The sequence below is a fragment of the Phaenicophaeus curvirostris genome, chromosome 11 (genome assembly GCF_032191515.1).
Source record: "Phaenicophaeus curvirostris isolate KB17595 chromosome 11, BPBGC_Pcur_1.0, whole genome shotgun sequence".
In the NCBI taxonomy this organism is placed as follows: Eukaryota; Metazoa; Chordata; class Aves; order Cuculiformes; family Cuculidae; genus Phaenicophaeus; species Phaenicophaeus curvirostris.
Genome location: NC_091402.1, coordinates 5,849,438 through 5,862,074, shown reverse-complemented (window position 1 = coordinate 5,862,074; position 12,637 = coordinate 5,849,438). Strand labels below are relative to the sequence as shown.

The 12,637-nt window shown below is 41.9% G+C and overlaps 1 protein-coding gene across 1 annotated transcript in view; it reads right to left on the bottom strand.

Annotated features, from left to right (window-relative positions):
* Positions 1–12,637, bottom strand: part of PTPRG (protein tyrosine phosphatase receptor type G) — a 415,153-nt gene that overhangs the window by 176,825 nt on the left and 225,691 nt on the right. The window contains exon 4 of the mRNA XM_069865996.1: positions 12,435–12,583. Within this exon, the coding sequence (XP_069722097.1) occupies positions 12,435–12,583 (149 nt within the window). The remainder of the gene's footprint in view (positions 1–12,434; positions 12,584–12,637) is intronic.

The window sequence follows — 12,637 nt, the reverse complement described above, 5'->3', positions numbered from 1 at the left end:
TGGGTGGTAAAATACTACAACCCCGATGGTGATGATCAATGCTACCTGGGCATATCTGGAGAAAACTGAGAGAATTTAATGTGGGACAGCAGCTTATTTGCACAAGTGAGGTCTGGTGGTCTTCAGGCTTGTTTTACAAGCAAAAGGGAGAAATGGCTTCTTTTATTTGGCAGTAACTCTGCATAGAGGTCTCATCGGGAAAAAAGAAGGAAAACTAAACTAAAACCTCCCAGTACATGTAAAGTAAGCTGTCACTAGGTTAACCAAGCCTCAAAGAATGTGTGTAGTATCTGTGCTTTGCAAATTCACTTACTGACTCTCAAATCAATTCAGCGATTCACCAATGTGTCTGTCATCCCTCCTGGCCATTGCCATACCTGTCAACAAAAACCAGGTGCCAGCTTCTCTCTTAAGGACATAACATGTGTCAGACCGAAGGTCCTTTTCAAATCACAGCTTCCTGCCAGTCCTGATCTCCTCTTCCATCTTTCACACTATAATCTGCTTAAAACGAACAAAACCGATTGGTTTTGAAAATGCTGAACTTTCTACCCGCCAGCAAGGCCGGCAGTGGCACGGCAGAGATGACACCGGCCCCTCAGGCTGCCGCAGTAGAATGCCTATCAATACCAAGAGACAGAGGTAAGAATAATGCCTCCTGGGCACTCTGAGGGCAGCCACTGATCTTTCCAGTCTTTATCAGAAAAAAGATTTTTTTTTTTGTTGTCGATGTTGCTAGATGATTTTTGTAACACGAGCACCTCCCTTGCTTGAGACAGAACACATCCATGGTGCAGTCAGGGAAACCACCTTGCCTGCTGCACGTTTCCAGTCCTTCACAGAAGCACTCATTAAAAATAAGATTTCCAGTCCCATTAAAATTCTTTCAAACGCTCACATTTGGGAAAATCTGATAAGTCTACACAGAAGAAACAGCTCTACACCTTTCACTGTACTTACACACAGGGTAATTGTCCGCACGAGCATCATCAAGCATGCGCACCCCATTTCTGTGTCCTGGGGTGTGCATCGCAATCCCATGAGTAATCCCAGCAACGTGAACAGATGTGGACCAGCAAGATCCATTAACATGAAGTAGCAGCATAAGGTTTAACCCAGTGATGTTTTGCCATTACTAGCCATGTGAGAGCCTGGGCAGAACCTCGAACTACAAAAGCAAAATCTCAGCTGCACCCAGCTCCCCCTCCTCTCCTCGCTGTAAGGGCTGCAGAAACAGCACCACACAAGCTTTACAGCCAAAATTCTTCTTGCCCAAAATGCCCTGCCATTGTAAGCACTGCAAACTCTCAAAACTGTCCTGTATGAGGCCCCATTTTAATCTTTTGAGCATCCTTTCTTTTTAAAGCATAAGCAGATTAAGCTCACTGAGCATCCTTCTTCGGCAATCACGGGCGATGCATTAAAATACAGCAAAATGAAGAAAGGCCGATAAGACTGTAATGAATGCATTATCTTGAATCCCAGATTGCTATAACTTCACAGAAGAAATGAACCCAAGAACAGACTTTAAATACTGTTTCAAGGATAAAGTATTGATGTATTGATCTTATGAGTGCTATTATCAGATGGCTATCACTGGGTGTCAGGTGAATCCATTCACTGCTAGAAAGACATGCCAGCTTGTCAAGGCCTGAAAATTATCCTTGCTAATTATTTCTCTCCTACTGCCCTTTCCCGGTTGCAGCTTCTGACCACTTCCTTGCAGTGTTACCAAATGTTTCCCACTTCCATGTTACTTGATCATGATGAGAAAACATCTGACCTATCTCTACTAATAATAGAGCCATATTATGACAGATCACATGTGGATGTTTCACTACCTCAGGCGTTAAACAGGTCAAAATGGTTTGCTAAGAAGCTTGCTTTGAAACCAGAGCTTGCTTTTCTACTAGTACGGAAAACATGAGTTTCCTCTTACATGGTTCACCTTCAAACTCCTCAAGAGCACTTGAGTTTTCAGATGTCTCATACACATTTCTTATTTCTTTTCTTTAAAATGGACCAACGCAACAGCTGTCTGAGCTGCAAGCATCCAGAAACTGTTGTTTTCAGTTTCTGGAAAGACTAACTTGTAAGATCGAAATCCTGTACCCTGGAAATACAGCAACTCCCTTCCAGGCTACTGATGCAGCTCAGTACACACACTCCCTACGCTACAAAGGGAACAGGAATGGGAACATAAGAAATATCCATGTTTAGTTTGGAGCAATTTGGGTCTTGGGCTTGCTGCTACTAAACTGTCTGATAAATCACCACATTGTTCAGAGGGAAGGCAAACAGGCATTTCATAAATGGTACGTCAGCAACAACAGCATGTAGCTTTCAGCGTTACTTAGTAAACAGCATGTGGTTTAACATCAGTGGCTGATATGATTGAAGGTACTTACTTTGGGTATTTCCAGGAGGCAAAAGCCCCCCAGATTTTTCCTAGTTAAACAGGGAGGAAAGGGAATATTAAATGAGGTTGAGGAGAAAGACACAACTGTGGATTTGAGGATGGGTGACTGCATTTATGTTCTGGAAATAATGGGTTTTACCTTTACTCTCTTGAAATTTCATCTTTTGAATGTAGCTCATTAAGTGAGCGCTCACATTCCTGCCTCCCAAACAGAATGAGACCTCTCAAGCAAAGAATTTCAAATGAATCTTTTTTTAAAAAAACTTTCCTGTTATCTCCAATCTCCTATTTTGAACTGGATGTAATGACATTTCTTTTTCTTAAGGGATATTATGGTCCTGCCTGATACATGCCACAGCAAGATTAAAAGTGTCACTCAACTCTCAGCAAGCTACCTTCTCCTCAAGAGCATCAGCCTGTCCTAAGAGAATCTAGACCTCAAAGAAAGAACAATAGAATTTCCTGCTTAACCAGGGTGATGAGAAACTAAAGGTTTCCTCTTCTTTTGTACTGAATTTTGTAATTTTGGCTACTCATCTGTGTGTAGTTTTGCATTTAAAATAGTTAAATCTGCTACTCTGACACCCTTGGGCACTGCATGCAGGCATCAAGGAGCAAATTTGTTATCTTTAGTTGTAGACAGTACCAACCTGAAGGAACAGAAGGGCTTGATGTAGGAATAAAAATCAACTAAAATCACCCTTACAGCAATCCAGTTAAGGTAAAAAGCAAACACAAGCGCTGATGTGGGCAAGGGCTTCCAAACAAAGAACACAGTTAAAAGCTCTATAAAGACAAAAATAACAAAATTGAGGAAATATAATCCATCTCTGATCAAATCACAATGATCTCTCTCCATTATGTAGCAAAAGTGTGATAGATCTTACACTACTGCATATTTTTCATTCTCAAGTTACGTTCCCCACTGAGGATGAGTAAGGCTGCCTCTGCAGCCTTCATTTGGTCCCTGAGAGTCTGTTCAAAAATCAAATTTGCTCCTTGTTCCCAAAGAAGAAGGATTCATCCTTAACCTCTTAGGGGGACTCTTTCAGTCGTGTTTTCCTGGACAATTAACAGCCCCCTCTGGAGAAACTAAAGCTTTTGGCAGACCAGGTGCCATTTTCTGTGCCTGAATAAACTATTAACAAACTGTTAGCCCACTGCAGGGAGGAAAGTTCTTTCCCACCCGGTAATGTTAGTTCTAATTCTGGTGGGAAGCCAAAGTTTGTATTTCTTACACACATGTAGATCAGGAGCTAAGTCCTATAAAAGCCCCTCCTGAACGGTCAATGGACAAGGCTCCCCAAGCCCTCTTTGAGGGACACTGTGGCAGAGGCTTTCCTCCCCGGGCCGTGCGCTGCGGCAGCTGCAGGCAGGGGCTGCACATTTTCTGGAAGCAGGAGCCTGCTCTGCCCGCTCTCTGAAGCCAGAGGATAAAGAAAAGCCCCCTCTGCAGCCAGCCAGCCAGCCTAGATGCGATAGTGATGGAAAAGGACATTATTTGCCTTTTGAGGAATGTGCTGAAAAGCTCAACTAATTAGAGAACAGAGAATTTTGCTTATTAAGCTGGGAAGAAAAATAGGGAGCAAGAGGACACACACACTCAGGGATATGACTGCTTCCCCTCAATTGTTTTTTCTTAGCAGAAAGATGTGTGCTGTGTGTCTCAAAGCATGGGCAAACACATACCTTTTTTCTCATTTTCAATCACTTGATTGTTATTTCATTTCTACCAGACAGTAAACTCTTGCTGTGTTTTAGATCCTTTTTCAACTTTAGTTAACCTTCCCATCCTGTCTTGAAATACAATGCCTGTGAACTGGGGAAATAACAGGGACTACGCTCATATTGCTGCCTGATCTCTTACATCATGTGAAGATTTATCACAGAAAAAACAAAGCAATTCATCCCTGTAAAGCCTGTGGTTATCACAGCAGCACTGCTGTATCCCAGAGCAGGAATTCAACTGCACAAACCCAGCAAGAGACCCTCTGTCCCAAAGAGCTTTTAAATGCAATATAGGAGGTAGCAGAAGGATCCAGGTGGGAAGACAAGAACACAAATACAATACCACTGATTAGAACAGTCCACGGTGAATGCATTTCCCAGCCTGCCTCCCCCCAGAATAAAAAAGCCTTTTGGTGACATACTTTACAAAATAAATTGTAATGAAAACCTTCTTTGGACATATGAATAATCAGACAGCAAGTTATACCTTCCTTTCTGGTTTATGCAAGCTTTCAGTCATCGTCCCTTAGAAAACAGTTCTTTAACATGATAAAATAGAAGAAAAAAAAGAGTTAAACCTGAATAAATGTACTGAGTTTTCTAACTGTGAAAAACATGTCTGATGTAATTTATTCTCTTGGCATGAAATTATGTATAACTGTTTAGAATTCTTCAGAAAAAAATACAAAAACGCAATCAGTAAAGCACCAGTATAACAGACAATTTAAATAATTTCCTGCCTGCTGCCTTAAATCACTATCAAGCCTGGTGAAATCTATTCCCACTGTCTGAGACCCAGTGAAATGACCTCCTTGGGAAATACTGGTAGGCAAGCTACCAACAAACCCAGTAACCACATTAAGGTTTTGTTTTGATTTTTTGTGTGCCAAGGAAATATTATCACTTCTTAACACATTTGTGCAATGTTTCTTTTTTGTTTTTTTTTTCTTTTTTTTGCCAAGTGTTATCTATCTTTGTTATTTCTAGAGGGCCTATTGAAATAAATACAACGGGTAATAAGTCTCAGGGGAAGACGACCCTGAGTCCCAGGACTGTCAAGAGCTGCCCAAAGGCAAGGGGCAATGCTGAGCACTGAGATGAGACCTCACGCGTTTGTAGCCAGTGTCCCAGCCCCCTTGTGAACAGCAACCTGGCACGGTGCAGTGTGCAAACACAACCAGCCATAGGTGTGCTCAGCACCTGCAGCCCAGGGACACTTGACCGACCTGCAGCTTGTCTTGCTGTCAGCCTCACGCAGTTCACAGCTGGGCATCCGACTCAGCAAGAACTGCCTTACTGCGCCTAAGTACCCACACCTAAAAAGCTATGAGCAATTTTAGAAAATGTGGCTCCATGTTTAATACTGATGCAACCATTCCCACTGAGAACAATAAAACATCCCTCTAAGAGCTGCTGAAGCAAGTTTCTTTCTGCAGCATTACCAAAGCCCCCATACCCAGCCAAACTGTTTTTGCCTAAGACGTATTTGCACAGAGGGATGTGAGATTCAGTTGACTTCAACTCCACTTTGCCCTTGGTTAGAAAACCTCCCAACCCTCCCATCAGCACTAACATGGACATGTCAGAGAAGAGCTCCTGCTGAATGTCTTTGTGAATCCATCACATTCCTAGCTGGTTCCTTGCAGCTCAGACCTGATGAATTCACCTCCTCACAATAAAACACTTCCCCTTGCAGAGCCTTGCCAGGTACCCCCGCACAGCAGCTACCTGGCATGATGAAGAAGCAGAAATAGCTGTCACTTGCTGTCCTCTCTCTTCTCCTCCTGTAATCAAGTAACTATTCCAGAAGAACAGAATTCAGCAGGCACCCATACGTACATTTTTTCCCCCCCTTCTCTTGCCACAATGAGTGCTAAGAGTGAATGTCCATGTGGGTACTTCCAGTGGCTGAAGTACCCAGCAAGCTCAGCACATAAAGCTCACCTTAACAGCTGTGGAGAGACAGTCCCATTTTTCTAACTCAGACAATCCCACATTTCAAGTAACAATCCTATTGAATCTGCTACCTTTCATTAAAGTAGCTCTTATAACTCTGTCAAATTCTGCAACCTCTGTATTGATTTTTTTCTCCTATTCAAAATAACTCTCCTCTACAACAAGAGCTGGCTGTCAGCCTCTTATCTCTTATTTTCACCCCATCTGATCCTCCTTCTCCTTGTCAGTCTTTCCAGATTCCAATTAATCATGTAGGAAATCAGGGATTTATGTTAAGAAGAATGTACAACTTCTAGCTCATCATTAACATACTGTAATTGTGGTGTCGTGCTACTGCCTCAGACCTTTTCAAGAAGGCAGTGGAAATCCACTAGGGAAAGCAGGACGTTCCCATCCAATATGAAAAGAGTTATATGTGGTTCGTGTTACTAGATACTTATTTCAGAATAAAACTCTGGATGCGCTGTAACATTTGCAGCTCACTCTAGAAATTACTGGGACCTGGCAGGCAGCAGAAAGATGCTGCCATAAACCCAAATTGCTGTTATGTCCCTAAATTCTGTCTGGGTCTCTACACAAACAGTCCCAAGATACACGAACCCCTCCACTAAACATATTTTAATTTCAGACCATCCTCTCATGTTTCTTCTAAATTATCACGGGGCATTCAGAGAAAAGATCAGCCAGATGGAGGCTAAATATTTCACCACTACAAGATGAAGCATTCTGCATTAAAATGGAACCTTGATTGCAATAAAGTCATTACTTAAAGTCTCAACTGATTCTCCTGTCAGTATATGGGAGGCGCTGAAGACAACTATGAGGAGACAGTGCACCAGCTACACGAAAGTAAATAAAACAGTAAACCAGACAGTTATAAGATGATGTTTAACTTGCACTGCTCTCAGTCTTTACAGAGCGACATGATGGAACTCAGGCATTGCTCAATATATCCATCCATTTTATATTTTAAAATTATGACACACTGATTTCATGATGATGAGAAACCTGAACAGGTTTTAAAAGCAGTGAAGAGCACAGAGGAGTAATGTCTGCAGACTTCAGGAGGAAATTTTACTTTACTGGAGATGAGACAGAGCAGTTTCTTTGGCTTTCAGCATCTTGCGTTTTTAGAGTATTTTATGGCTATATGGACCCCAGAAGACTACGGGGAAAGGGGAGACAGAAGACTGTAAGAAAGCAGACTGAAAAAACCACACTAATTGTCAGTTTGGAAAAAAAAAAAAGAAAAAAGAAAAAAATAATTAAATGTGAAAATCCCCAAGACATCTCCTTGTCTGAATGATTAAGTCAGGGGTGCTGTATGAGATGTAGATGGAATAAACAGTGCATGCTAAATTCCCTGGGTGCTCTACAGAACAGACAGCATGGGTACGGAGCCAAATCCCCACTCAGAGTTTCACCAGCACATGTCCCATCAAAGTCACTAGGAGCTCTAAGTATCCCCCATAAGTGTGGATTTGGTCCTTAGGGAGAACATTACAGTAAAATTACTTCAGACAAAGTCTCTCACTGTGATATATTCCCAATGGCTCTCTTTAGGTCCCTCCATCATTTATTGACTTCTACTTTGCTACATCCTGCCAGATGGAGGCAAGGAAATTTGAAGAGCAACTAGTAAATGAAATATAAGGAAATAAAACCAACGCTGGCTCCCTGTTTCACAATTAGTCTTTACTTGTGCTTGAAGCCAACACCAGAGATCTTTGCAAAATTCCAATTACCAGATATGCTGGATGCCAGAAATAATAAACCCAGCTGCAACACAGCAACGTAGGGTGTCAGTTCTCTCCTGCATATCAAGAAAACATACTGCGATACGTTTGGGTTTTAATATCTTAAAAAGGGCACACAAATCTAAACAGACTAACAAATGCACCAAGTATAAAGCTCAAGCACAGAAAAGGCCCCAATTCTAACATTAAAAAATCCCCTGCCACCCACAGGTAGGCACAAAGCTGGACATACACTGCTGATGATTCCAGGAGTGCCATTAGGACTTAACATTCAGGGTAAAACCAAAAAACATTAACACATCTCAGTTTATTCCCTGTAGTAAAGGGGTTGGTACACTGAATACCACACATTTCTTCTACATTAATGACATTGATTGTCTCCTGCCTCTAATAATGTAAAACATCAGAATTTAAGTGATATATAATGAGAAGTAGGAAAGCACACAGTGATAAACAACTTTGGCAAGGAGATCTGAACATTCAAATTAGAGCAATGAGCTGTGGACCCAGATCATGCTGAAGTTACAGATATTCAAAGGGAAAATGAAGAAAATCAAAGGAGTAGCAAGAACAAAGACACCATTAGGATCTGGAAAGTCTTCTAAGAAATACTCTTAAAGAGCAGCAAGAATTGTTAATGCAAAGAATTGTTTCATAATAATAATTTACTAAAATGAATCTATCAATATAACATAATGCTCACTAATCAACATGTAAGGCTGCTAGCTCTTCATTTTCTTCTGGGATGGTTTCTGGGGTTTTGTTAAGGGTTTTTGTTTGGGTTTTTTGGTTTTTTTTGTTTTAATGGCAAACTCAAGATCTCCAAAAAGACACATTGGCACTTGTGGGTACAAAATTGCACTGCTCTTTCAGAAGCCAAGTTGATGTTCCTGTTACCAGTTTGGCCCAGACAGTGCAAGTTTGTTCATGTAGGATTAAAGGGATGAGGTCTCTACGGCATATTGCAGCATGGTCCTTGGAATAAGATTCTCATTTACTAAATAAATTACTGTATATTACTGTATAGTGGTGTTCACATTATAACTGACAATTAGCGCTATTAAAGAGAAAGCTCATAAACAGCCAAAGCTCACATCAAATTAACACAGTCATGATTAAAATCACTCTTCTGATTTCTGCTCTTCACAGAAATAATCAGCATTTTGCATAAAAATGAGTAGGAAGCAGCTCAAACCGCCCCCCCCCACCATCCAAGTTATGCTGGGACGGTGGTACCGAACCCCACCAGCACAGCTCTGCTACATCACCTGCTCACTTGCCTGTGAAATATTAAGCGCTGGGTCTCCCTCCTAGAAGGGAGCCTGCACGGTGTTCCCTGCCTGCTGCAAGCACTGGGCAGGCAAGGCTGCCAACTGGCACGAGGACACTGTGGATTAAAGGCCTGCAATTACTCCTCTCGGCTCTAATGAGGGGAACCTGGGTTCTCTCCTGGCCTGAGGGAAGCTCATCATCTTTATTTTAATTTTTTCACTTCACCATTTCAACTGTTTCTAGTGTTTGCATGTTCATTTATGGTGCTCCAACTTCAGAAAGAAAAAGAAAAACCTGAGTAATTATAGCAGGGAAGAACAATAACAAAATACAAAGGAGTCAGCAATTCATTAAAATTTAGAGAATGCAACGTTAAAAACTTTTCTTAACTTGCAGAAAAAAGGAGGGAGTCTTCTTCTAAGCTGGCACAGAGCCCACATCCTCATTAGGATTTGTGCTCCACACACAGAGCCATACACTAATGGTATTGCTTTAATCTTCAGCATCACAGTGCTAGTGCCTGGCCTTACTCGGACAGTGGTGCTAAAATGGCAAGAAGGAGGGGAAAAAGAAACTTCAAGGCAATGCTGACCAGACCTGGTATCACGAACTGGAAGCTGGTTGTGGATGAGAGTCTGAGTCACATGGACATCTCTGTTCATAAATGCTACTTCAGAGACACCAAGATCATAATGGCTTCATAAGGCTCAAGTATTACCAAGGAAAATATAATCAATAAATAAGCATTGAAGACCACATAATGAGAGAATACCATTACACAGGCCATGGTTTGAAAAGGGCTCACAATATGCTGCATATGCATAAAAGTATTGCAAGATAATACGCCTTTGATCCAACATGCCTTTAAAGCAGGAAACAAAAGGATGTTCTCATATATCTTACCAACTAATTTAACATATAAATCACAAAAAAATATGATCCAGATGGGCTTCAGTGAATGAAACCAATTAACGTAGACAGCCATACCATCTGACACATTAGTTGTAATAATAAAAACCAAACAACATGGTCAAACAATAATGGTCTGTATTATATCTGCCATTTCTGATTAGTTTCTGCATCCTCTTCAAGAAGAAAGACTACAAGCAAACACTTTGTTTCCCAGAGGAAAAAACATCTAAACTTCATGTGTACAGTCTACGGATGAAGCTGATCTATCTGTGTTCCCCTGGGATGTGCTTTGGAACTAATGGGGTTTGCATAGTCTACATCTGGTTGCACAATTAGACTCAGAAAATGTTTCTGTTCAGCCGCATCACCACTGTAACTGCTGCAGACCTAGAATGCCAATAACCTGAGTGCTCCTTCCAAGCTTTACCTACCTCTGTGGGTTCAGAATAATGAAAATAATTTGCTTTCTGTAAGACAGGATGTTGGTTTTTTTCCTTTCTACAGCCTTCCTAGCAATGCCACTTCTCAAATGAAGAGCAGTATTGCTGGGATGGACCTCCCAGCATCAGGCAATTAGGTCTGCATCACAGTTGCACACTGAACTACAATTAGCATTACAAATTAAAAGCTCCACTATGCACACATGTACAGTTACTGGTTGAGAGCTCTACTCCCAATAATGAGGGCTATTTTTGCATGTATTGGCAAGAAGGGCTCAGTTTCATCGCCTTAGGTCTACTCTGACCTTTCAAAATCCACCCATGAAAACCCTTTCCAGCATGGCTGAGATTTGGAATTCTTGGGCAGGAGGCAGATAGCATCACAATGGGGAAAGATTTGGTTTGGAATCTTTTCTTTTAAAAAGTAGTAAAGGAAAGGCTATTGGAATTCTGCTACTGCCACCATTCCCAGGAAGGTCAGAGAACAGTGGTTTATATAATTGCAGTGAATACAAACTATTTGGAAAATGACATCTTCATTACTAGGATTAACACTAAAATTATCAGATACAGCAATTTATTTTGCACAGCATTTATGAACAAGTGACCTACATTCAGAAAAGCAGTTTAAAAAAAATCAAAGCAGAAAAGTTAATATTTCGAGTACTCGAGGAAAAAATGAGGAATATTTAAACCAAAGGAAAAATATTTCTTAGGAATTTGCTTTTTTTCTGAAGTAAAATAGCTTCCATTCATGAAGCCAGCACCAAATAGCTTTGGCATCATAAGAAAGGGTTTGTGAAGCAGAAATACTATTTCTGACACAAACAAGAAGGCCCACCCAGGCTTCTTCACTATTTCCACTCCCCAAAACCTCAAAAGAGAATCTGACTGGCTCTGGAAACTTCCCGAGTGCTCCTTTCTGTCCCCCAAACCAGGGTTACGAATATCAGTATGGCCAGCCTAGAATAGGTGCTATGACAGCATCTGGGCTGATGCTCCATGTGTTCAGGGGTGGCCCCTTGAAAGAAATCACAGCTACGTTAAACCAGAAGCTGTTGGAAAAGCTCATTTAAAAGTAAGAAAACAAAAAATCTCTGCCTCCCAGAGCATCCAAAGTAGAGGTTCAGAACTGGAGACAAAAAATGGCTCTAATTCTCACAGGACAGGGCACTTGAAGCAGAAACATGAAAACTGGAGGTTTTGGCCATGCATCAGAGTATGTTACAACCTCCCTTTGCACTCTGGAAGTCCCTTCTTACCTACTGAAAAATGACCTGGCTAAAGCCACAAGGAGCAAGCTGGGGCTGAATCTGAACACGGCCGCGCTCACAGGGTGCTGTGCCCCCAGTGCCTTGCTCCTGCTGCGGCAGAGCACTCTACAGGATCTGGGGGGCTGGCTGAGCTCCAGCTGGCTCCTGCACAGGCAGAGCAAACGCACGGCTGTTTGCACACATCTCAGTAGACGGCCTGGTAGTACGAGGCAAGGGACTGCAGATGAACGCAGGTAAAGAGAGGGCTGTGTGCGTGCAAGGAAGCAATACTGATAAGAGACAGCGATCTTGGCATGGCAGCTCCCAAACTGCTGCTATTTATTTGTAAGCGTCATGGGAAAGAAAAGATCTGGAGGACAACAAGGTCACTTTGTAGATATTTGCAAGGAGTTCCTCCCACACATGAAAAGCTTATGGGAGAAACCAGAAGAGTGGCTGTTTGCCACCTAACCCATGGGATGCGAGAGCTGGCAACACTAGCAAAGCAGAGCTCAGAGCTGACATAGCAAAAGCACATAAGAGATGATAGATAGAGCACCGCAAGGGCCGGAAGGGCCTCGCAAGTGATACGTTCACTGAAGGAAACATTGTCCTATTTCACAGCCATCTTAAACTACAGCAATACATTCTGATTTTATGTTTTTTCAAGAACACAAGCACGTGCCTTTCCACTCACCTCAACAGGGAACCTCTTGCCATTGATGCTGTGCTCGGAGCCAGCTGATCCGTTGCTTTGACCCCAGTGAAACTCCACTTTCTCTGCCTTGAATCTGCCTGGCAATCCGGCACCACTGACAAAGTAATCATCCTTCAGCAGGATAGCAACTGCACACACAAAACAAGGAGAAAGATGTTCTTAGTACAGCTTTTCTGAAGCAC